The 26,285-nt window shown below is 47.4% G+C and overlaps 1 protein-coding gene across 1 annotated transcript in view; it reads right to left on the bottom strand.

Moving 5' to 3' along the window:
• TMEM222 (transmembrane protein 222) overlaps window positions 1-26,285 on the bottom strand; it is a 105,922-nt gene that overhangs the window by 22,875 nt on the left and 56,762 nt on the right. The window contains exon 3 of the mRNA XM_069622892.1: window positions 1,025-1,056. Within this exon, the coding sequence (XP_069478993.1) occupies window positions 1,025-1,056 (32 nt within the window). The remainder of the gene's footprint in view (window positions 1-1,024; window positions 1,057-26,285) is intronic.

The following is a 26,285-nucleotide window of genomic DNA, read 5'->3' as shown; positions in this document are numbered from 1 at the left end:
CAAGTGCCATAGAAATAGTCCATGGGGGAAGAGTAGAGTTCAGATTGCTCTTAGCGCAAGAACTACTGACCACGCAAGTTAACACTTCTGCAGTTCACAACCCTTCAGAACAACCAGTATTGCTCTTCCAGTGACAGCATTTAGCCAAAGTAATCAGTGTTACACAGTAACATATACAGCATGGTTAAGCCAAGTACTGCTCCACCAGAGACACCGGCTGGTCAAGCTTGGGCACGATTATTGGCTAATATAACGCCAGAAGATGTAAAGTCAAGTACAAACCTTATAGTGATGGCTGCAGTCACTTGAGACCTACATTTTATAAAAACTCAGTTTCTGGAGAGTGAGGATCAACAAGTGCTCTTGCAGTAACACCTAATGGAAGGGAGCTACCGAAGCAACATTCATGGGCCACAGCCAATTAATGCCCCCTCAGTGTCACTTGTGTGCCAGTACACGGAGTCCTGCTGCAAGGAATCTCCATCTGGAATGGTTGTGCATTTTATGCACCCACCACTGGGACTCACCGCCCCTTCCCCTTTTCAGTGCTGCCAGAGCGGCAGGGGACCACTCCGGTGGCGATAGTGCGTGGTACAAATATCCTTTAACATGAACATCAGCATTGATTTAAAATACTACACATAGCAAAGGCTAGTCGCCCTAATGCGGTTTGTGAATGCGCCGACTTCAAACTCATTCATGCCTGATCCAGCTGGGTGGCACTGGGTGCAGCTCCTAGTGTCATTGTACAGCACTTGTGCTAGAGTTTCTCAATCTCTTAGCAAAATTGGTCTTTTCTAATGGTGAAGTTGTTGGTCGATTCTAGGGAAGGTGAGGTGGTTAGGGAGGGGGTCAAATGTGTAATGTGCACCAGAAACCAGCATGAAAAGCCTGTTCTTCATAGAAGTGGGGGCCACAAACTCCATATTTTAACACAACGGGCTTTAAAAACCACTTGATGAATTGTGTCTCCAGCTTGGAGCCTATCTAGTTAGGCTAAATAAGAAAGAAGAAAAAACCTTACTTGACTGGTCTCCCGAAGGCCATGTTGTCTTCCTGAAGAAAAAAGGTAAAAACAAGTTACCGAAATTGAAGCAGTTAGATCAAAGCACTGCACAGCAAATGACAACTTCTTCGGAAGACAAAACTACTGGCTGAAATTGGTTAGAGGTCAACTCGGGGTTTATAGTATTATGAGCTAACAGTCTATACACTGATCAGTCTGTGGGACAGTAATATAGTGTCTACTGTGAACAAAGAGGGACGATAAAGGAAAGTGTTGATACAGATTAAAAAAAAAACTGGTGATACTTTATAAGAGTTGTAGAGCCGAATTGAGTAGCTGCCTGGTACGGATCGGACATGCAGGAAAGGTATCTAGGAAGATCTTCGTTCTCTCTACCTTACTTGGTAGAAAGAGGGAGTTGGATTATTTATTGGATGGGTAATGGTGCAAGGTACTTAAGGATGGGACAATGCTCATTTGTTTATATATTTATTCATATAGCGCAAACCTCATCAACAAGTGATATACGGAGCACTGTACAAGATAAGATATCTAAGATCGAAAACAGGACCTTACCGAAAAATATTAATATTGTACTATTTGACACATATATACAGTTCCTGTAAGAATAGGAAAAGTTCATATCAAAATCACGTATAAAAACACTATCTACTTAACAATACAATTCCAATAAAAACACTAAACTATTTAAAGAATTAAAACAGTTCTAAAAATCTGAATGTAAGCAAACATTAATTTCTAGGAAAAAGATGAGTTTACAACAGCTTCCTAAAATGCAATAGAGAATAAGAATTCCCAAAAATTGGGGCGACAATTGAGAATGCATATTTGTTGAGCATGCTTTGCCTTTGGAATAAAAAGGGTCAGCTCATCTTTATTTTGGGAGCCCTCATTTCTACTAAAATGTTATGTTATTTGCCATCTATATAGCACTCAATACATCATTGGTATGACCTCAAAACACTGGTAGGTTGAACGCCCGCGGGGACCGTAGTCCAGGTCAGTCGAGAGAGTAGGGCATCAGGGTGCTTGGGTGCACCGATTATGTGCACAGCTGATGCAATTGCCTGATGGTAGCTGCATCCGAGCTTTAGGTGTGGTGGTATCGGATATCAGTTGAATGTGTGCAGTTTGGAGGAAGGTCACCAAGACTGGGTTCTGGCTGCGCTAGGCCTGTGTAGGACGCTTGTGTGCAGCAGGCCGATTTTCGTGGGTATAGCTGCGTTTTATCAGAATGTTGGTGTTCATGGAGTATTGTTCGTAGGTGAGCAGCTAGGCTGAAATTGATAGAGGGGTGTAGCCGCGCTCAAATTGTGTGTTGGTGTAGAGTAGAGAGTGAGCATAGTGGTAGGAGAGGAGTGTGTCTGGGTGTAGTTTGATCCAACAAGCTCCCTATTCTGGATTTCAAGGGCGCGTTTGGGATTGCTGCATTCAGATTAACATTATTAGTGATTTAGTGGGCGCATTCAATGGTATCATTGCTCGGGATCTCTCTGAACATTTGTCATCGGTTTGCAAGGACCCTGCCGCCTTAAAAGGTCTTAGTCGGTATTATGGAAAGAGCTAGGTTTTTAGAGGTTTGTGGAAGGGCATGTAGTCTTGGGTGTTTCGAATATGTGGGCGGGGGGCGAGTTCCACAGAGTTGGGGCCAAGGTTGAGAAGGTGGATCCTCCCATCCTAACAGAATTAGAGGTTGGAATCACTAGAAAGCGGGCAGTGCTTGATCTTGGGGTGCGAGATGGGACGTAGGGTTTTATCTTCTCTTGTAGGTATGTTGGGCCGGTCTTGTGCACTGCTCGTGGTTAATGGGTTAATAGGGTCTTGAAGGTGGCCCTTCGTGGGAACCAGTGGAGGGTTTGGAGAGCGGGTGGGATGTGGTCTCTGTGCCCCAGGGCGAGGAGGAGTTTTGCAGCAGCATTTTGGGGTCTTTGGAGTTTGTTGAGTTGTTATGCCGGTGCTCCCAGGTATAGGGAGCTGGCATAGTCCAGTCACGACATAACAATAGACATAACAGCAGCAGGTCTGTTGGGGTAGGAGAGGTAAGGAAAAATGCATCAAAAAGTTTGAAGTGGTAGTGACAGCATTTTGAGACATTGATCTGACGGAAGAGGGTTAGGCCCAAGTCCATCATGCAGCCTAGGGTTTTGACTATATCAGAGGGAGGGGGGCCATGGGAGCAGATGTGGGAGAATGGCAGTATTGCCGCACATCAGGATTTCAGTTTTATCGGGGTTCAAAAGGAGGTGGTTACTTGTCCTCCATCAGTCAATATCACAGAGACAAGTTTCAACGTCAGGACGCAAGTTGGTGCTTGTCTTTGGGATTTTTAGTATAACTTGGGTATCGTTGGCATAGTAACAGGAGAGGTTGCGCGCGCGGATGCTAGGCATGCGCCTTGGGGTACTCCAGTGTTCACCAGGTGAGCAGTTGAGGCAAAAGGGGAGAGGAAAGCAATTTGGTTGCTTTTGCTGAGGACATATCAAAAAGAATTTTGATTCCACGCTATTAGTCAAGCCTGGAAAATTGAACAAATGTCAATTGAAAGGACATTCTCTGGGAAGCGGTGCAGGTTAGCTGGCGATTGACCGCGACAGCCCCAGATTTTTAGCAAATTACTGCACATACCACTTTTAGGACAAGAAAAAAAAAATACTGAGTTTGGAGGTCGTGCAGGTGACACAATGTAAATCCTCAGTGGCCATGGAGAGACATGGTTTCATAAAATCCCTCGAACATCTTCAATCAAAGGGAATGCAAATAGACCTCAGAGCCACTGACTGATGGCGAATGTTTGGAAACTGCTCTCGCATGACCTTGGCTATCAAAACATGCCGATTTGATGTATGGCACGTTGCCAAATCAATCCAAAAACAAAATCACTGCTGCAGGAAAAAAAGGGTTCTGACGACATGCATTACTTATCGTAAAAGCATTTCTGATGCTTGTATCTGCTTAGATTCACATGATGTGTATAGTCCGACATCCAGTGGTAACCGCAGAGTATTGCGTCTTGTCTTTCAAGAATCGAAAGGGGACGTCGAGATGGGCGTGCCTGTAACACTATCCCTAATGTGACGTGTAGTGTACCCAAGATCCCTCACGAGTTGAGGTCCCTCTGATTGTATTTTTTCTGCCAATAGGGAGCCTTAAGACCATCGTGAGTACAGAAAAAGAGAGAAAGTAGTAAGACGTTATGTTTTTTCCATCCGAGGGTGGAGCAAGGGTGGGCACATGTGAATCTCAGCAGATGTAACCATCAGAAATGCTTTTACGGTAAGTAATGCATGTCTTCTGATGGCGCAGATCACCAATTGGCATCGCTACATAGATGACGTCATTTATTTGGACAGGCACTGCTGTTGAACTAACAGCCTTCTGGACATGGCTAAATACATATAATAGGGACATTCAATTCACCATTGATAAGAGAAACTCGGAGATTAACTTTCTGGACCTTACTATCAGACACAAGGAGGGTACTTTACAGTGTGACCTTTTCCGGAAACCTACGGACAGGAACACCCTCCTGCACTATACCAGTAACCACCCAGTACACACAAGAGACAACCTACCCTATGGGCAATTCCTCCGCATCCGGAGGAATTGTACCTCGGTTGTGAACTACAAGCGACACTCGGAAGACCTCAATGCTCGTCTGCGAGCTAGAGGCTACCCAAAGAAACAACTTGCACAGGCAAACAAACGAGCCCGGTATACAAATCGGGATATCCTCATCCATCCAACACAGGAAGATCACCAGCCAATCGAGACCCGTATGACTTGCGTGGTCACGTTTGGTGCACACACGGCGCAATTGAAGAAAATCCTTAAGAAACATTGGCATATAGCACGTCTGAACCTACCTGATGAACGACTCCCGAGGTTCGCCTTCAAACGCGCCAAAAATATTAAAGAGCATCTGGTACATTCTCTTTACCAACCAGATACCACATGCTGCAGTTCCCGCACACTCCGACCCCTACAAGGTCACCACCCATGCGACAGCTGTGTCGCAGGTAAATTTACAAAGATAAAATCTTTTTCCATTGGTGCACGACAATGGACCCTAAAAGATCTGTCCAATTGCAAAAGTTCCAATGTGATCTATTGCATTGAGTGTCCATGTGGCCTCAGATACATAGGCCAAACAACCCGGGCTGTCAACACGCAGATCTCAGAACACTGCTCCAAAATCAGATGCAAGAACCTGACAGCCCCCCTAGTGGAGCACTTTCTGATGATGAATCACACCCCCAACGATATCCTGTGGTGGGTGGTGGAAAAAGTGAAAGGCGGGGCGGATATACAACATGGCCTTCTTAAAAAAGAATCCAGATGGATCCACCGCCTGGACACATACCACCACGGTCTGAATGAGATTTTTCAGCCCTGTATTTAAATGTAAAATTCCATGATTAGCCTGTTGTATGCCACCTCACTATGCATCTTGCCTGGCATCCCCATACATCACCCCCACAAATCCCCGGTTGTCGCGCAGCAGTATATGCGCATCTGTGCCCCCCGCCCTCCTTGGGCCCCCTCAGCGCCCCTGGACATGTATGTGAGCAATTCTCACCCAACACACTATGGGGCACTGGTACCATGCACATGAGGTCTTTGGCCCACGTGCCACGTTACCACCTATCCTGTCCCTCAGCCCCACTTCTCACAGTGCTGGGACGCACGATCCTGCAATTTTTCCTTTCCCGCCCTCCCTGCCCCCCAACCCCCCTAGTTTCACCTGTATCAGCCCTGTGGGATGAGTCCAAGCTTCTCTACGAGCAGTTTTGCAGCGATAGCAGCTGCGCACCGTCGCTAGTTCCCGTGGTTACCATTAGCACAACAAACGGGAACGCGTGCCTCCACCCCTGCAGGACACTGCTTCCGTGTCTGCAGGGGATTGGTTAGCGTCATGGAGCCGCAGGCCCCGCGCACGTGCGGTTGCTATGGACACCGTATTCTTCCATAACGGCACCCAGCGCGCGACTGGACTGTTCGAGCCGCTCCGCTAGGTAAGCCTGCTGTTAGAAGTTATAGGATGTCTGCTCGCCTACTAACACACCTCGGGTGCGAGACCTGGCCTGATCACAGATCACTCTAGCCAACATTATTGTTCTGCACTCACGGCCACGAGGGTTTCCCCTACAAGCGCAATAGGGACACTAGAGGGAGGGTTTAAATTCCCTCTCTCTGTTGTACACTATGACACTAACGGTACTAACATCCACTGTTAATCACTATTTATGTACATGCTAGAGATATTACCCCGTACCTTGTTCTAAGGTCCTACACATGGACAGCGCATGAAGCCCATACGCCCAATATCTACTGACCAGGTTGCCTTGGCTCGCCACCTCACCCTGGGCTGTTCATCTCTTCCTCTGTCCAGGGTTCTCCCTAGGACTATTCGCAGAAATCACACCTGATGTTGATGAATTTCTGCGCTTCCATCCCAGCTCACCAACTACCAAGTGAACTTTCACTTGCTAACTTGCAGGTACCTTTTTTATGCATTTCTTACCTCCATTTTTGTCCCTTGCGCAGAACAACGCTCTAAACTACGACTACTGCCCTGGGTCAGTTCTCCTTCCAGCAGGACCCATTTGAGTACCCCCATTTGCCCAGCCTTTTTGCCCATCGGTGATCGAAGACCGAGTTTTTGGGATCACAGCACCGGCAGGTAAGCCGCCGCCTCGGTGCTTGAGAGAACATACATTTTGTCACTTATGCCAAATGACTATTGGCATCCTTGTAAAATCACTCACTGAAGCTCTCTATACCCACTGCAGGGTCGCCCCTACGGAGCCCTGATGAAGGCGGACGCTACCTTAATGCACTTCCGCCGAAACGGGTCAATCCGGGAACAGCCACATGCAATTGTTCCCGTCTGAATCGAACCCTGTTCATTAAGTCTCTGTCACGTTGGCTATCAAGATATCTTACTTTCCATAGGACCCTGGAAATACATTTTGCTGGAAAGTAATACCGGACTAAGTAACTTTCCATTAACAAGGATACCCTTAAGAAATTTCTGACCTTGGGATTTATTCACAAAGGACCTATGTGTCCACATAAATTGGTACACCATTATGCAAGGAAATAAGTAAAAACCTTTGCTCAAGATTGATCTGTATATTGTTACTACAGTATTCCTTGTTCACTTTGTTGTAAACACTGCACTTCTGTTTTCCTTTTTTTGAATTTTTATTGATGGTATCATTTGTTGTCTTAACCTTTCATTTATGCATGTTGCATTTTTTCAACATCTTCTTTCAAGTTTTATGTACTGAATTCTTGCCTATATGATTAGCAAATAAAACTCTTGTTTGCTACAATCTGGTTTGTCTTAGCTCAGTGAGAGGTTGATATACCTTGGTCCTCAGGTTGGGATTTACCACTTAATGGACCAACCGACACTAATCGGTGGACAGGACCACACTCCTGTACCAGTAAAGTACTATAGCCTTGATCTTTGTCCACTAGGAAGGGTACATCCTTTTTGTTTACACTTCTGATGTTTGTTAATCTGTTTAGAATCAAATGCTGTGCATACACTAGCACGCACTACCCGGAGTTGGAGGTGGGTTGTGAGCAGGAACAGTAGTGAAAAGATGTCTTAATACTGCCTGTCCCACCTGAGAATCAGATCTAGAATGAGTTTCTAGGCAATAGTGTTTTGTAAAGGTGTGTACAGAACTCCAGGTTGCCGCCTTGCAAATGGACTCAAGGGGAACATTTGCAATGAATGCCCCAGTGCCTCGAGTGGAATGTGCGCTCTAGGCTTGAAGGGCAGTTCTCTCGGAGCAAGATTGTAGCAGAGTGTAATGTTTTTGACAATCCATCTAGAAATAGTGGATTTGGAGACTGCGTCTCCTTCTCTTCCAGTGGCCACTGAAACGAAAAACTGATTAGTTTTCCTTAGTGGTCCAGTTCTTTACAAATAGAACATGACAGCTCTGCGTACATCCATTGTGTGCAGGGTTCTTTCTCCCAGGCTTGAAGGATTTTGAAAGAACGTTGGTAGCTCTCTTGATTGGTTCACATGGAACTTGGAAATTAATTTAGGCGCAAATCTAGGGTGAGTGCGCAGAACCACTATGTCTTTGTGAACTGCTACGAAGGGATCTAGGATCGTGAGCGCTTGTAGTTCATGTACCCTCCTGATGGAGGTAATAGCTATTAAAAAAGCAGTCTTAAGGGTGAAGTCTAAGACTTGCTTTGTGCATGGGCTCAAAAGGAGCTCCCATAAGCCTAGTTAACACTATATTTAGGTCCCATCCGGGGACCAGGTTAGAAATGGGAGGGTGAATTCTTTTCACTCCTTCCATGAAAGCCTTAATAACTGGTATTTTCCACGACATCTTCTGTTGTGATGTCGTATATGCTGAAATTGCAGCTAGGTGTACCTTTATTGAGCTGAAGACTAGGCCCGAGTCAAGTAATTGAGTCAGGTATAAAACAATGTGAGTGGCAGAGCAGTCGATCGGGTTAATGCTCTTTGAGTTACACCAGATGACAAACTGTTTCCATTTACTAGAATAGCAATATCTAGTGTTTGGTTTTCTTGCTTCCCTGAGAATGTCCATACATCTTTGAGGGAGCTGCAGGTGACCAAACTCTATGACCTCAGGAGCCAGGCCGCTAAATTCAGTGTCTTGGGGCATGGGTGAAGTATCTCCCCTCTGTCTTGTGACGTTGTACGGGCAAGGCAGTTTGACTGGAGGAGATGGGGACATCTACATCAGATGAGCGAACCAGGGTTGGCGAGCCCACATAGGGGCCACCAATATCACAGTGACTGGTTCCTGGTGCATCTTGTGCACGATCTTGTTGAGAAGGGGAGTCAGGGAGAAAAGCGTAGACAATTTCCCTGACAATGTTATCCAGAATCCGTTCTCTTTTGAGCGGTTCTGGGGATACCTAGAGGAGTAATCTTGGCATTGAGCGTTTTCCAGAGTTGCGAACAAATCGATCTCTGGAAAGCCCCATTGTGCGAAAACATTGGAGACGGTGTCATTGTGCGAAAACATTGGAGACGATGTCTCTGCGTAATCGTCATTCGTACTCCTTGGGCAACAGAAAGTCTATGCTGAGTACATCTGCCAGAAGATTGAGTTCCCCTGGAACATGTTGTGATAACAGGAGCATGTTGCGTTTGAGAGCCCACTTCAAACTGTCCCAGAACATTTGGGACAGCCCTGGAGAATGAGTGCCCCCTTGTTTGTTCACATAGTAAATGGCCCTGGTGCTGTCTGTGAGGATCAGGATGATCGTCTTTCCCTGTAGTTGTGTTTGGAAAGCTTATAGTGCTTTGAGCACTGCCAGCAGTTCCAACATGTTTATATGGTTGGACGCTATATCCGACGACCAAACTCTGCTTGCTGTGAAGTCTATTCATAAAAAAGGGAATAGAACAAGGTTGTGGCTGAAGACAGAAGGATAGAGCGAAACAGAGGTACTATCCATGCCTACTGTGCACGCTCAACTAGGTTGCGGTGTTACAACGCCTGTCTAATAGTAAGAATAATATTCACCGCAACCTAGTTGAGAGTGCACAGTAGGCAGGGATAGTACCTCTGTTTCGCTCTATTCTTCTGTCTTCAACCACAACCTTGTTCTATTCCCTTTTTTATGAATAGACTTCAGTCCACCCCCCAGTAAAAAAAACGTTTTGGGCTTGGTTCTACGAACTGGACCTAGTCTTGGGTTTTTTGTTAACTGCAAGTAGCTTTTACACAGTTGTGTGAACTCTACACAGTACCCGTGGGCTATGGTTTTTAGCACCCACGGGTCCGTAGTTATTCCGTCCCATGCCTGAAGGAATGATGTAACCCGGCCCGCGACCGGGGAGGCATGGAAGGGGACCCGAATCATCGGGTCATTTGGAACCTGAGGCTGGAGAACCTCTGGGGGTAGGGTTCCTATCCCATTCCTTTACCATGGCGCTGTCCCCTTTGGGAGTACGGGGTGGTGTAAGTGTTGGTTCCCTGTGGAGAGTTCCAGTTGTTTCCTGAAGAGTATTGTTCATCAGTGAAGCGTTGGTCACGAAAAAAACCTTCAGTTTCCGAATCCTCGTCTTATGGAGGGTCTCCGAGTAATGTGGTCCAGACTCTTTAGGGTGTCATGTTGCTTTTTTGCGGTCTCTAGGGCCTCGTAGACCGCCGTCCCAAACAAGTTGGATTCCTCCACAGGTTTGTTTATAAGCGATGCTTGAGTCTCAGGTTTATATCCTGAGTTCCGCAGCCATGCATGTCTTTTCAGGAGTATGCCGTGAGCAAGGGCTCGACTGGCTGTCTTGGCAGAATCCAAAGTGTTCTTTAAAATGCTCTGGTTAACTTGCCTACCCTCTGACTGGTTCGTAGAGGTTCTGGAGCCTCTGTAGGCCTTCTTGTATTAAAGCCCATTGCTCATCGGCATAACTTCTCAGGGGGTGCCTCGCCGGTTGACAAAGTGACCCCTGCTCTTTTTCTTGTGGTAGAGACTACCAAAGAATCTGGGGTGGAATTACCTCTAATATGACAATGCATTACTTACCGTAAAAGCATTTCTGATGGTTGTATCTGCTTAGATTCACATGCTGTGCATAGGTCCGACATCCAGTGGTCACTGCGGAGTATTGCATTTTGTTTTTCGTAGTCGAAAAAGGGGACGTCGACCAGGCGTATCTGTAACACTATCCCTATAGTGACATGCGTTGTACCCACAATCCCTCACGCGTCGAAGTCCCTCTGTTTGTATTTTTCTGCCCTGAGGGAGCCTTCTAGACGTGAGTGAGTACAGAAAAGAGAGAAATATAGAAAAGGATGTCTATGTTCCTTCCATCCGAGCGGGGAGGAAGGGTGGGCGCATGTGAATCTAAGCAGATACAACCATCAGAAATGCTTTTACGGTAAGTAATGCATTGTCTTCTGATGTTTGTTAATCTGCTTAGAATCACATGCTGTGCATAGACTAGCGAGCAGTACCCGGAGTTGGCGGTGGGTTATGAGAAGGAACAGTAGAGAAAAGATGTCTTAATACTGCCTGTCCCACCTGGGAGTCAGATCTAGAGTGCATCTAGACGGTAGTGTTTTGTAAAGGTGTGCACAGAACTCCAGGTAGCCGCTTTGCAGATGGACTCAAGGGGAACATTTGCAATGAACGCTATGGAAGCCCCAGTGCCTCGACTGGAATGTGCTTTTGGCTTGAAGGGTAGTTCTCTCTTAGCAAGAGTGTAACAGAGAGTGATGCATTGAACAATCCATCTAGATATAGTGGACTTTGAAACTGCATCTCCTTCTCTTCCTGCTGCCACAGAGACAAAGAACTGATTAGTCTTTCTCAGTGGTCTGGTTCTTTCCATGTACAACATGACAGCTCTGCGTACATCTAGTGTATGCAGACTTTTTTCTCCCAAGCTGGAAGGGTTTTGAAAGAACGTTGTTAGTTCTATTGACTGGTTTACATGACATTTCGAGATGAATTTTGGTGCAAACCTTGGGTGTGTGCGTAGAACCACCTTATCCTTGTGAACTGTTACGAAGGGGTCTAGTACAGAAAGAGCCTGTAGTTCACTTACTCTCCTAATGGAGGTGATAGCTATTAGGAAAGCAGTCTTAAGAGTGAGGTCTTTAAGAGTTGCCTTGTGCATGGGTTCGAAAGGAGGGCCCATGAGTCTAGAAAGTACCACATTTAAGTCCCATCCGGGAGCTGGGTTAGCTATCGGAGGGTGTATTCTCTTTACCACCTCCATGAAGGCCTTGATAACTGGTATCTTCCACCACGACACTTTAAGTTGGGAAGTGGTGTATGCAGAAAGTGCCGCTAGGTGGACTTTAATGGAATTGAACACTAGACCTGAATCCAGTAAATGGGTCAAGTACAGAACAATGTTAGTGGGAGAGCAGTCAACCGGGTTGATGCTCTTACCTCTACACCAGATGACAACTCTTTTCCACTTGCTAGAATAGCAGTGGCGAGTATTAGGTTTTCTGGCTTCCCTGAGGATGTCCATACATCTCTGCGGGAGTTGTAAATGTCCAAATTCTATGATCTCAGGAGCCAGGCTGCTAAGTTCATGGTCTGAGGGCCCTTGTCCTGTGACAGCATGTTGTACGGGCAGGGAAGTTTCACTGGGGGAGATAGGGACATCTCCATCAAGTGAGCGAACTATGGCTGCCGGGTCCACATTGGGGCCACTAGTATCATGGTAACCTGCTCCTGGTGCATCTTATGCACCACTTTGTTGAAAAGGGGAGTCGGGGGGAAAGGCGTAAACAAATTTCCCTGACCATTGAATCGACAGACCGTTCCCCTTGGACTGGTTCTGGGGGTACCTGGAGGCGTAACTTTGGCATTGCGAGTTCTCCAGAGTTGCGAACAGGTCTATTTCCGGGAATCCCCATTGCGTGAAGACGTCTAAGACGATGTCTTCGTGCAATTGCCATTCGTACTCTTCGGGCAGGGGGAAGTCTCTGCTGAGTTTGTCTGCTAGCAGATTGAGTTCCCCTGGTACATGTTGTGATAGTAGGAACATGTTGTGTTTGAGAGCCCACTTCCATATATTCTGGGACAGCTTGGAGAGTCCTGGAGAGTGAGTGCCCCCTTGCTTGTTGAGGTAGTACATGGCTGTGGTGCGGTCTGTGAGGACCATCACTGTCTTTCCTTGTAAGTGTTCCTGAAAGGCTTTCAGTGCTTTGAACACCGCTAGTAGTTCCAGCAGGTTTATATGCTTGGATGCTAAGCTCGGAGTCCACACTCCGTGAGCAGTCTGATGGGATAGGTGAGCCCCCCCATTCTGTAAGGGATGCGTCTGTGGTTAGAGTGGCTTCCACTGCGGGTGTGGCAAAAGGTTTCCCTAATAACAGGTTTTCTTTTGTCCACCACCGTAGCGAGAGAACCAAGGCCTGCGAGACCACCACTAGATCGTCCCATTGTCCGCTGGCCTGACACCACTGGCTGTAGAGCCACTCTTGCATTGGGCGCAGGTGTGCGTGAGGTACCAAATAAATACATGACGCCATCATCCCTAGCAAGCGCATTGCTTTGCGTACCGTCACCTCTCGACCTGCCACATAATGGGGGATCTGAAACAGCATGTTTTGGACCCTCTCGTTGGAGGGGAAGACGAGGCCATCCTTTGTTCGAATTAGAGCCCCTAGGAATTGTTTGATTTGGCTGGGGTCTAAGCTGGACTTCTTTTCGTTGATGGAGAAGCCCATTTGGGACAAAAGGTCTACGGTCTTTTGGGTATTGGAGAAGCATGTTTCGTAAGAATCCCCTGTTATGAGCCAGTCGTCGAGGTAAGGGTATACCGGGATGGATAACCTGCGCAGGTGGGCCGCTGCCACTGCCAGTACTTTCGTGAATACCCTTGGTGCAGATGCTATCCCAAAGGGTAGTACTCTGAACTGGTAGTGTTTGTTCTCTATCTTGAACCTGAGGTATTTTCTGTGCGCTGGCAACATTAAAATATGAAAGTATGCATCTTTCATGTCTAGTGTTGTTATGTAATCCCCCTGTGATAACAGTGGGATTACTTCCTGCAAGGTCACCATACGAAACTTTTGGGGTTTGACAAACTTGTTCGCTGGGCGCAGATCTAATACAGGGCGCATGGTTAAGTCCTTTTTGGGTACAAGGAAGTACACTGAATAAATACCTTCTGTTACCTGAGATAGGGAGACAGCCTCTATAGCTTCTTTTTTCAGTAGCTCTTCTACTTCTTGAAGAAGAATAGTGAGGTGTTCCGGTGTCATGCGTCGGTTCCGTGGGGGTCTGTACTTCGGGGAACCGTTGAATTCGATGCAGTATCCGTGGGCTATGGTGGATAATACCCAGCGGTCTGACGATATTCCCTCCCATGCTGAAAGGAACGATGTTAGCCGGCCCCGACCGGTGATGCATGGGAGGGGACCCGAATCTTCGGGTCATTTGTTGGTATTGGGCGTGGAACCTTTGGGGCTGGAGCCGCGACCTCTTCCTTTGCCACGGCGTTGGCCTCTTTGACTGAACTGGGTGTTGTTACCCTGGTTAGAGGGCCAGTTGGTAGCAGAGTAAAATTGCTGTTGGTTTTGCTGCTGGCGTTGGCCACAAAAGGAGCGTCTATTGCCATAGCTGCGTCTGTTAGGGGGCCTAGAAATTTGGTCAAGAGTCTTGATGGTATCAAACTCTTTCTTCGCATGTTCTAGGGCCTCATCAGTGAACGCAGGGGTTCTGGTGCGTCCTCTGCTTCGTTGCGCAGCTTGCTCCACTGTGCATCTGCATAGCTAGCTAGTAGGGAATTGTTATTTGCAATCCTAGTTGAGAAGGCGGCGGAGGTCGTGATTCTCTTCCCAAGTGCATAGAGCTTCTTGCCCTCTTTGTCAGGTGGTGCCTCACTAGTGGATAGTGGTACCCCCGCTCTTTTTCTTGTATTAGTAACTACGAGGGAGTCCGGAATAGAATGTCCTCTGATGTACAAAGGGTCAGAGGACGAAGGGCTGAAGAGCTTTTCTCTCCGAGGGTTGACCCCTCTGACTAAGGCCGGATTGGAAAGGGGAGGAGTTATTCTTCTCTTTAAACCCACTCCTCATCTTCCTGGAGGTATTGCTCCTCTTCAGTGAGGTCATATGCGTCTGTAGAAGGGGGAAACAGCCTAGGAATCTTGACTCTAGGGTCATCCTGGGGCCATTCTCTTGGTCTTTTGGGTGTGGGTGGGTTTTGGCTTCCCAAAAACCTTTCCATTTTCTCCATACAAGAATGGAGTCTTTCAAGGGTCTCATGGGGGACCCCTGAATAGTCTAGAGGGGGGAAATCAGTGTCTTCACCTTCAAAACGCTTAGAACGCTCCCACAACGTCGAAGAAAGGTTTCCGTCGCACTCTGAAAAGCCCTCTGGTAGTTCAGAAGTGCCCTTAGATGGAGGGGGCAGTTCCTGGCTACTCTTGCGCTTTTTCGGCGTTTCCATAGCTTTTTGTGCGGTATTCGACGTTTGTTTCGTCGTCCGCTTACGTTTGTCTTCGGAAACAATTCTCGCCAGGCTCTCGACAACGAGTTTGTCAGTAGAGGGCTCTGGTGTCGACGTTGCCTGCTTTACGCGTTGTTCCTAGACGGCCGCTCTATGGAGCGTTACGTCGGATGATTTTGAGGTAGCGCCCGTGTTTGCTGAAAGCCCAATCGCTGGTCGCGGCTGCGTTTGCGGGTGGGGCTTGAGACCCTTACGGTCTGAGGTAGACGCCGGAGTGCCCTGCGTCCCCTTCGGCGCTGATGGATCCTTTGTCTTCGACGAAGAAAAGCCGTGGGTTGTGTGCTTAGGCCTATGGGGTCTATGTGCGTCCTTGTCGCCGGGGTGTTCATCCCCATAAGCAGGGCGTGAGCCGAGCCCGTCGGGGCCGGGGACGGACGTCGAGGAGCGCGAGCGCTCCTTCTGGGGGTTAATGACTTCCGTAACGGACGTCGAGTTATCACCCTCCTCGTCACTTTCTGTAACAGCGGCGGCGGGTGGGGAAAATGATTTCGACATAGCGTAGTCCGCCCACCTCTTAACTTTTCGTTCTTTAAGAGTTCTTGGTTTCAAGAGCTTACAGGCCGCGCAGCTGTCCTTATGATCGAGGGGCAAGCAACGATTACAGAGCTTGTGTTTGTCCTTCCAAGTGTATTTGCCCCTACAGCGTGGGCAAAACTTAAAAAGGTGTCCTCTCCATAGCTGAGGCAATAATAACTGGTGATAACAACCCCAAGGGAAAGATAGGGGAGAAAGAAAGACATTCTCAAAGAGAAGATAAAAGTTCGAACCCCCACTCTCCCTACTGTATGTTGGCCGGCGAGGCCAGGCCACGTGTTCGGCAGCGCCGAAGGATCTCCTCCGTATCTTCCCCTCCGTCGAAAACTTGCTCGGCGGAGAAACAGCTTCACAGCTAACGTCGAGGGGAGGGATCTTTAACAATATAATAAGTATAATTAAGGACCGAGGTCCGTAGTAAGTATTTGCAATGTCTCTCTAGGAGCTCCGCGTAAAGCGACCAGAAGCTGGGCGGAAAAAAACAATCTGAGGGACCTCGACGCGTGAGGGATTGTGGGTACAACGCACGTCACTATAGGGATAGTGTTACAGACAAGCCTTGTCGACGTCCCCTTTTTCGACTACGAAAAACAAAATGCAATACTCCGCAGTGACCACTGGATGTCGGACCTATGCACAGCATGTGATTCTAAACAGATTAACAAACATCAGATATATATATATATATATATATATAGAGGATCTGAGGGAGAAGGGCGAAAGAGTTTTTCGATTCTTGGGTTTACACCTCTTGTGAGAGCAGGTGTTGCTAAGGAGGGAGCCAGGTGTTTTTTTTAATCAAATTGAGGAGAGGGATAGCCTGGCTGGCAGCTTCTCTTTGAGGATATCTTCAACAAAATTGGCTTCAGGGGAAGCCTCTTCAGTGGCAATTTTAAAGTGTTCAGCTGCCTTACGTAGCATTACGTTCAACTGATCAATTGGAGAGGGGTTTCTTGCAGGGGTGGTTTGAGGGGAGTCCAAAGCCAGAATATCTGGATCTGGTGATCTGGGGACTGCCATGGTTGAGAGTCATCCATATCGGGGTCCTCCCCCCAGCCCTCAATGGGTTCATGTTCAATGGGCTTACGTTCCTCTTCGTTAGAGGACGGATCCTCCTCTACAGTAACTGGTGGAATGCCTTCTTCAGTAAGGTCATAATTATATATATCCTCTTCTGAAGAGGGGTCAAAAAGCCTTGGGCTTTCATCCCATGGCCTTCTTGGTGTAGGTTGTTCTGAACGTGAAACGAACCTGTCCAGCCTTTCCATGCTGTCCTCAAACTTTTCTTTAGTCCAGACTAGACCATTCTAGGTTGTCAGAGGTCGAACAGTGTCTCTAGCACTCTTCTGTCGAAAACTGTAGAGATTTTTGCCTTAACGTTGAAGTCCTTCACCTTCAGGGAATTCCTCTGGCGGGAACGATGAAGGTGGGGCATCCCTGTGTCTTTCTTTCGACCTATGAACGATATCCTTAGATCTCGGCGGATCCTTGGGCCTTTCGGAAATGTTTGAAGAGTCCCTCGACTGCCGTCTTTGAGAATCGGCGGACACAATTCTTGCCAGGCTGTCTTCGATGTAGTCCTCAAATGGGAGGTGCGTAGTTACAGCCGACAATTGTAAGGGAGTCTTTCGGCAGAGCCGGGGCCTTGCTTTTATCACAGTCCTCAGCAGAGCCAGAACCTTACTGTCACTGTACGCTTTCTGGTGAGGTGTATCGACGGAACTTGGTATTTTTGGGGTAGCGCCCTTTGTCTTGGATTGCCCAGTCGCTAGGCGCATACGCGGCTGCAGGGAGGGCTGCCGATCCTGACTGTCGGTGGGTATCACCGGAGTTACCAGTGTACCCGTTAGCGCCGAAGTGTTCTTCGACGTAGTCGAAGTATGGCTTGGGGTTGTGTGCCTAGTGCCGTGCAGATGTCCGTCTTTGTCGCCGGGGTGTGACTTCCCCAAAGCAGAGCTTACACCATGATGATCGGGGCCGGGGACAGACGATGCAGAACGCGTCGAAAGGTCAACAACCTCCTGTTCAGCGGTCTGATGGTCACTCTTGCCGTCGTCACATTCAGTGGTTGCGGCAGTGGGAGAAACTTCGGCCTTGGACATACCGTAAGCCGCCCACCGTTTTACCCTACGCTCCTTTAAGGTCTTGGGGCGGAGGAGCTTACAAGCCGCACACCCTTCCTCTTTGTGATCGAGGGGCAAGCACCGGTTACACCGTCTGTGCTTATCCTTCCATGGGAATATGCCCTTACAAATGGGGCAAAATCTAAGTGAGTCCACTCCATTGCTGAGGGTACACAGAGTGACTAAGACCAATCGGGAAAGAGGAAGGAAAGCGAAAGGCATTTTCAGTTTGAAAAGAAATGTCCACCCGACCCAACTCTCCCTACTGTATAGGCCGGCGGAAGGCCCGGTGTCCTGGTCATGAAATCAGGGGCACAGGCATGCAGGGGTCGCATGCACAGGAGACCTGGGTGGAGACTGTCGTGCCAGGCTCATGAACAAAGGAAACAAGAACATCCATTTGACACCAAAAGCCTTCATTATGGACATGGCACTCCAGATGCATTAACCTTGAACATTCCATCCATTAAGCAGATGCATTAACCCAAACATTCTATTCATTAAGCAGCCCCAAGTGTATTCTTGGGTGTGGCTGCTAATGGATTGCCTTAGGGTGTGGCAGGCAGGCTGAACCTGGTGGGCATGGCTTCAGAAGCTCAGCTATATAAGCTGCACATCCTTAAGGCCAGTGCTTCGCGTTATTATGCACTTGCAAGTAGCGTGTCGCATGAGGTCACACTTACCTATGCTCATGTTGGCAGTCCCAGATAACTACTCTATCTTAAGACAAGACCGCCCCAATTCCAGAGGAGGTGGTGTCGCCATCATCCATAAATGCAGTCTTTCCATGAGACTAGCTACTTCTACCGATGCCCTCTCTTGTGAAACACTAGCAGTCAAACTACCACTCACCAACACCCAAACTCTTAACATCTACCTGATCTACCGCCCGCCAGGCCCCATTGGCACCTTTGATGAAGACCTTAACTCTATTCTATCCAGCAACCTCAAAAGCTCCACTCAAGTTCTTACCTTAGGTGACTTACTTGGGCTACAATGACCCGGATGACCATCTCGCCAGCACAAAAGCTAACACTCTCGCCGAATTAGGCTTTGTGCAAAGATGCACGACACCTACGCACGCGAAAGGCAGAACACTTGACTGGGTGGCTGACCACAATTGCCTAGTGAATATCCCAAATATCTCACCTCTAGCCTGGACTGACCACCACTTGGTATCATTCATGCTCTCCACCGACAGACCTCCACCCCCACCCATCATTTAGGCCCCTCCCACTCTCACTAGAAACAAGAACATGACAGCAGAAAGACTTATCCCTAACGTCCTCCCCACACTTAACACACTTCCTGACAACTTGGACCCCGAGTCCCTGGTTGAAGAATATAACAAGATTATGGCCACCTCGCTGGACTGCATCGCCCCCCTTAAACTTAGATCCAGTAAACCGAAAACGCACCTCAACAAATGGTACACACCATTCTTCAAAAACCTAAAGGCAGCAAAAAAGAAACTGCGAGGCTATTTGGAAAAAAATCCCCCTCAGTCTCAAACAAATTCAAACACTCCAAACTAGCTGAACTCTACAAAAAAGAAATCTACCTGGCCAAACGAGACTCCTTTGACTCTCGTATATATCCCAAGCTAAATCCAACATGAAAGAACTCTTCTCCATCCTCAAAGAAATAGAAACCCCCATAGCACCCCTTGACACGTGCACTAATGATAAAAACTGGTGCTCAGAAATTCAGAGTGCCCTAGCGAATAAGATCGTGACTCTTCAAAGTAAAATCTCCAGCAAAAGAGCCACCCTGAATGACACCCTCAACTCAAAAATTCCGGACAAGCTCATGCCCACAGATCTCACCCGCTTCCAGTTCTCCAAAGTCAACATACTGGAAGTTGAAAAAATTATCCTGTCCCTGAAACCGTCTAACTGCCAGGGAGATCTGTGCACAGCACAGCTCATTAAAGATGCTGCCCGCGACCTCTCCCACCCTTCATTATGAAATTGATTAATGGCACCTTCGCTACTGGCTCCATCCCTACTAACCTAAAACAATCCTGGGTACTTCCACTACTGAAAAAACCTACACTTGACCCAGCCATACCTACAAAGTACCGACCAATAACAAGTGTTCCCTTTCTACTGAAAATTCTGGACAAGGTTGCCTATGTACAAATACAGAAGCACCTGGAAGAACACAACCTCTTAGGATCTAGACAATCTGGATTCCGTCCCCAACACGGGACTGAAACCGCTCTTATTGACTTGAAAGCACAGATCGATATGCTCAGAGACAGTGGACAAGCCGCCCTACTCCTCTTCCTCGACCTATCTGCAGCTTTTGATTTGGTCGATCACTCTGTCCTAGGCTCACACCTCAGCTCACTTTTCCACTGAGGCATCACCTGGATCACATCCTTCCTTAACGGCAGGACTATGAGGGTCTTTTCTCCCACAGCGGCAGCTGGCTCTATACCCATCACCTGTGGTGTTCCTCAGGGCTCCTCTGTCTCCCCCAAACTATATAACTTATTTACCAAGCCCCTTTTCGATGATTTGGATCATCTTGGTATCACCTACACTAACTATGCATATGATACTCAGATCCTCCTTCCGCTTTCTGGAGATTATGGAAAGGATTTCGCCTTGCTTAATAGGGTGTACATCATCCAGGCATGGATGGCCACTCATGGACTATGCCTGAATGATGATAAAACAGAACTTATCTTAGGCACTACATTTAGTATAAAGAAACTTGGCCCGGCCTATAATTCCTTCATGATTGACGGGAACATCATCAAAGTCGGACAAGAGGGTAAAACATTGGGATTCTACCTAGACTCCAATTTTTCCCTCAAAAGACAAGCGAGTTCCCTTGCATCCTCCACGGCTTATACGTGCAAATTAATCAGCATAGCCAAACCTTTCCTGTCGGACACTAGCTGCCTGACACTTGCCAGAGCCCTCATATTGTCTCGCCTCGACTACTGCAATGCCCTGTACCTGGGATCCACCAAGGCCACCACCAGTAAATGGCAAACCCTTCAGAACAACGCTCTCAGAGCAGCCCTGGGCATTTCCAGAAGAGAGCACATTACAGGACTCAGCCAACAGAACAACTGGCTCTCCACCAGAGATAGAATTCTCTTAAAAACGGCATCACTCACCCACAAGTCCCTTAACAAAGCTGCCCCAACCTACCTGATCAACAGATTCCACAGACAGTCCTCCTTAAGACCCGTCAGAACTGTATACAAAGATTGTTTATCTGTTCCCCACTACAAACTGGCCACCATAGGGGGCAACAGTTTCCGGTAAAAGCTGCCAAGCTTTGGAACTCCTGCCTCCAAACTTTAGAGCAGACCTGCCCTATCAGAACTTCCGTTCCAAGGTAGTCTCCTGGCTGAAACTGGAGACCCACTAAGACAATGAAGTGCCCAGCGCTACCCGTACACATTGTAACCACGTGTGCCTTCTTGCTTACTTGTATATAACGGCCCTATGACATTACTGCTGATTTGTATATATCATTAGTGTACCTTATTTTTGTATTGTGTATATTCTTTGTGTATTGTAGCCAAGCTTTGAAAATTCTTGTAAAGGCTGCGCCCCGATACCCCCGGGTACGCTCGCGCATTATAAATAATAAAACAAACAAGATCCTGCTTTCTAGCCATCCTGCTTCCTGCCAGCATACTTATCAATTGGGGTAAGCTGTTCTTACAGGTAAATCTCTTTGGCGAACCAAGTATTCATCTTTATACTTTCCGCAATGCCTAAATCCTCACCTTGGAGCCGCAGCACGACACGCTCCATTGTTGACAGCAGCGCCAGCATGGAGAAACAGAAGACAAGGTTAGACATTTAAAAAAAGCAGTCAGTTTAAGGTTGCGCTTCGCCATACCTCGCGCTTTACCTTAAACTTTTGCTTACCTGCTGTCGAACATTGCAGTAGCCTCCATCTTCCCTCCGGCCGCGTCTGACGTCTCACAGCTACATCTAGGCCACGTTTCCATCTAGGGGAAGAAAAGGGAAGAGAGACATTATTGCGGGAATAATTAGGAGCAACATATAACGACATTAAACAGAACGAACAGCATCACAAGAGCTCAAGAAAGACTTACCAATCTTAAGGAGAAGCATAGGCATAGCTGGACTGGACTAATCCTCATCAGGTATCAGTGAAGGAACTAGATCCCATTCAACGTGCCCCTACCAGAAGTAGCAGGACAGAGAGCATATCTTCCATAATTCACAGGAGCAGTCTCACCACGTACCACAGCTCACAGCTTTTCTACTGAGGGAGAGGCCTGAAGGGAGGTGATTCAAGTCCAGGGAGGGCTGCAACCGTGCCCCAACGCCTCCGCCGAGACCAGGTGAGCGTAAGACCCGGCCACATGGTCGGCAAAGCCAACAGGATCACCATCCGTCGGAGTTCACGCAGGTCTTCGGCGGAGATTGGAACAGCTGTCGAGATAAGGTACGGAAAGGGTGTGTAACGCTCACCTGATTCCCGTAGAGGCGCCGGTCTTGACTGGGCGTATACCGTATCTTCAAAGGTGATGTGTAACACACGGCTGGCTCTTTGGGCTGGACCTCTGTGCACTGTATGTTTGACTCGAAGGGTAAGATGTCTGCAGATAGAAAATATGGGATTAATGAACTGGGTTATTGAATGTCTCTCTCTTATTCCCTTTCTCTTCTCCTGTAGGACCCCGAAGGTTAACGCTCTCACCTTAGGTAAGTGAACGCTGTGCTCTCCATCTGCCTCGGGGCAGGGTGCTGTAACCAGTTTCTTCACTGGATAAGGGGAGCAGGCCTCTTGACTTCAGAGGACTGCTGTCCGTCGTTTACTGCACGAACGGTAAGTTTCGAGTAATTCTAATGTCTTTAAAGTCTTTAGTAATGATGTCTCTTGTTTTGCAGGGTTCCGGCGGTGGTAGATGACGGGCTGAAGTGAGTTGAAGATGGAGCCCGTGTGATGAATAGAAGCGCCTGGAAGCACGTAAGTAAGCGCTTGTTGCCTGCTTCACGATGCGCTCTGTCTTTTTATTTTGCAGGTACAAGTTCGGAGCGGCTGCAGGGTGCCGGAATACCCACTGGGTTAGATGTGGAAAGGAGTAATGGCACGTGAGTATTAAAGTTCCCCAATGTCTTTAAACGCACCTTGTTTTGTCTTTCAGATGCGGGATGCAGCGCCGAAGGCCTCCGGAGCGTGCAAAGAGTTGGTAAGCTTTTGTCTTTCAGATGCCGGAATGCAGTGCGAAGACCTCCGGAGCGCACGAAGAGTAGGTAAGCCTTTGTCTTTCAGAATGCAGCACGAGGCGTTGGTGACAGCCGATGGCCCAGGTAAGTGAAGAGCTGTCACTGAAGACCGTAATGCTAACCTGTTCTTTTTTGTCTTTATAGGTGTTGCTGAAGACTGGATTCAGGATGGTAAGCCTTTTTCCTTAGGCCCAGGATCAGATGCAGAAGACACGATGAGCGTTCTGCTGCAGAGGATGCAGAATAACGCAAAGCAAGATTCATCCATCGGGTGTGGTTTAAATAGCCTCCGGTAGTGCTTAGGTGTCTCCTTCCACAGCCACGCCTAGGTAAGAAAAGAGTTCCTGCTTTCCAGAAGAGTTCCAGTGTTCTGAACCTAGGGAGTGGCTCCTGCCCCACCCAACAGGAAAAGTAGTTCCAAACCGAAGAGGATCAGAGGCTCAACTGGCAGGCAAGTAAGCAGCATGGTCTGCTGCAGGTAAGTCCACCCAAGCATTATGAGCCCGGCGCTTCCAGCGCTGGGACTGGGCATATTTATGAGCCTGGTGCCACTGGCGCCAGGACTGGGTCCAAAAGGTCCCAATTGGGACTGGTTGGCACTCGGAACCTGTGTTATGAATCTGCTTCCAAGGGAGTTGGGAAAACCCTGACCTTTTGGAAGCAGGGATCATGACAGGGTGATCTTAACTATTTTCTAGAATTATTCGACCAAAGGTCGGTTGGACAATAGCAATGTTCTTTATGAACTCAGCATGAAGACGACCAGTAAACTGGGCGGAAAAAACAATCTGAGGGACCTCGACGAGTGAGGGATCTTGGGTACACTACATGTCACATTAGGGATAGTGTTACAGCCACGCCCATGTCGACGCCCCCTTTCGATTCTCGAGAGACAAGATGCAATACTCTGCGGTTACCACTGGATGTCGGACTATGCACAGCATGCGATTCTAATCAGATTAACAAACATCAGAAAATATGTTACAGTGGTCCCAGTCTTTCAGCAACCATCTTTGGTGGAGCTCCAAAACTTGTGATGAGTCTGTGGAAATTCTGCTTGAAAAATGGCGCTCATTGATGCACCACTGTTCCAACGTTCATTCGTGGACTGAAAACCAACTTTTTCGCCAATGTGCACATGGTCGTTTATCAGAAGAACAAGAACGCAAGAAGTGGTTGGTTCCATTTTCACCTGCACACAGAGCTCTTGAGAACACCATGTTTGATAAAACTCTTTCAAGAGACCTGAAGGGAGACTCTCAATTCTGTCACACGAGAGATTTGGCGGTGTTCCACAATATGTGCCTAAAGTACAGGGCTAAGAGGTTGCATTTCAGCATAGACTGTATGCAATATCGGACATTACTAGCAGTATTGGCGCATAACGAGAATATAGGGAGACTCGAGAACTGCAGGAAAATTGGGAATGCTGCGTTACACAATGGCCTTTGCAAAACAAAGCAAAAAATGGATTGCCAAGCCGATATACCAGGAAATGGAATTCGAATTTGTGAAAGCTCTCACTTTGACTGTGTTGGACATGCATACTCATGCAATCTATCATGATTTCGTTCCTAGGACGCATACATTGCCACAAAACATTGCAAACGTGCCCTGTCCACCGAAAGCAGACCTTGTTGAACAGTTTACTTCCCGCTTTAAATGATTACCAATGGTGTGTATCGTCACAATGTTTGTACATGACCACTTGAAATCTATTTAACTTGAATTTCAAAGCTATTAAAACTGTTAAGTGTCAAGCGTCCAAATTGCCTTTTCAAATGTATCCTCTGTCATTTTTTGTTGTTGCAAGTAGTGCCTGTTGGGGTATGCCATACAGTGTAACTCTGTATTCCTGCTTTCGGCCAGCTCTTGTGGGTCCTTCACTGATCAGGGCACAGGAGGCTCAGATGGGTATCAGCATAAAAGCAACAGCAGGGTCTGCAGTTGCCCTAGCATGCATGTGCCCAAATTGATAGAATAAATACAACTCCCACCAACGAATGAGACCTATGCAAAATAAACTTGGCATGCAAGATCTAATGACTGTAAGCAAACACTGAATGAAAGGGTGCTGCTATTGGTTTGAAATATATGCCCCCATAAAAATATAGGTCAGAATGCACCCGTTAGGGGTCTTTGTTTTCGGATGCCTTATCAGAAGGGCTGATCTTTGATTTGCAGCCTTTGGAGTCTTACGATGTAAACACAGTAGGGACTGGGGTTAGTGTTTCCAAAATATATGACCAGTCTAGATAAGGTATATGGTAGTTGAATTTAAGGTGGGGAGGGGTAGGGTCTAGTGACCAAATGCGTTCAAACGGAATAGGGGTCATGGATTCAGGGAACCGCAGCCTGGCAGGGAGGGGTTGGAGATGGGATGAGTAAGTCTGCTGAGATAGATGGGGCACTAAGGTTGAAGCAGGCCTTGGTGTCACATTTTTGTCGGGGCACGATACCCGCTACTTGAAAAAATAGCTGCATTTCCGTGAGAACAGGACACCAGAAGAGAGGAAGCCAAAAAACCCAGTTCTCCAGAGGGGCAGAGGAAAAATATGGCGTTGGGTAGGACACAAATGGAGTTCAAAGTATGCACACTAGCACTACGTTAATATCTTTACTTGAAACATGGGTGTTGCCGACAGGTACAGCAGGTGTGGAGATGTCTCCCACCTTAGCTTATACATAATTTGCCCAGTACGAGCATGGTTCAGGGTGGCGGGATATACCGCCTCTCCTCCAACATGTGTTAATGCATGGGAAGTTCGGCGACGACGGAAGGGCACTTGATTTATGACTGGTCAGTGTCTCACGTTATCCACAGAGAACATTCCTCAGCGAAAACAGGGCGCATGCAGATGGACACCAACTGGAACTGTCATAAAGCAACTAAATCACTATCCATGTAGAAGAGTAAAGTAGTATTCACGGTGGCGCGGCATTGGCGGATGCCAGCCAACAGTTTGTTTTTCGAAAATATTTCAAATTCCACGTTAGTCGGCCAGGCTAATCGCTTCCATGGGAGTGAAGGTCACTGCGTTTGATGTTGCTTGTGGCCTGTACACACCAACGCAGCCTGTACAGTATGTTTTTGATTTGTGGCTTTCCTTCACCATAGGAAAGTTAGCATGCAAAAGCATGCAAGCTCCTATAAAAGGTTCAATTGTTTATTGTCCTTGAAAGAAAGGGAGTATTAGCTTGGGAATGAATGAGGGGAGGTTTGTAATACCTGTAACAATGATAACGTTCAGCATTTCAAAACTGGAGAAAGGAACATGTAATTTAATTTTATAAAAACCGTTGATCTGAGCGGACACTTTCTGTTTTCATGTAGATGAGTTTATAGACTAACGACTCAAGGTTTCATTTTCTGACTGGTATTGC

This window comes from Ambystoma mexicanum, chromosome 11, assembly GCF_040938575.1.
Source record: "Ambystoma mexicanum isolate Mex_15411 chromosome 11, UKY_AmexF1_1, whole genome shotgun sequence".
Taxonomy (NCBI): Eukaryota; Metazoa; Chordata; class Amphibia; order Caudata; family Ambystomatidae; genus Ambystoma; species Ambystoma mexicanum.
This window is presented reverse-complemented; position numbering and strand designations above follow the sequence as displayed.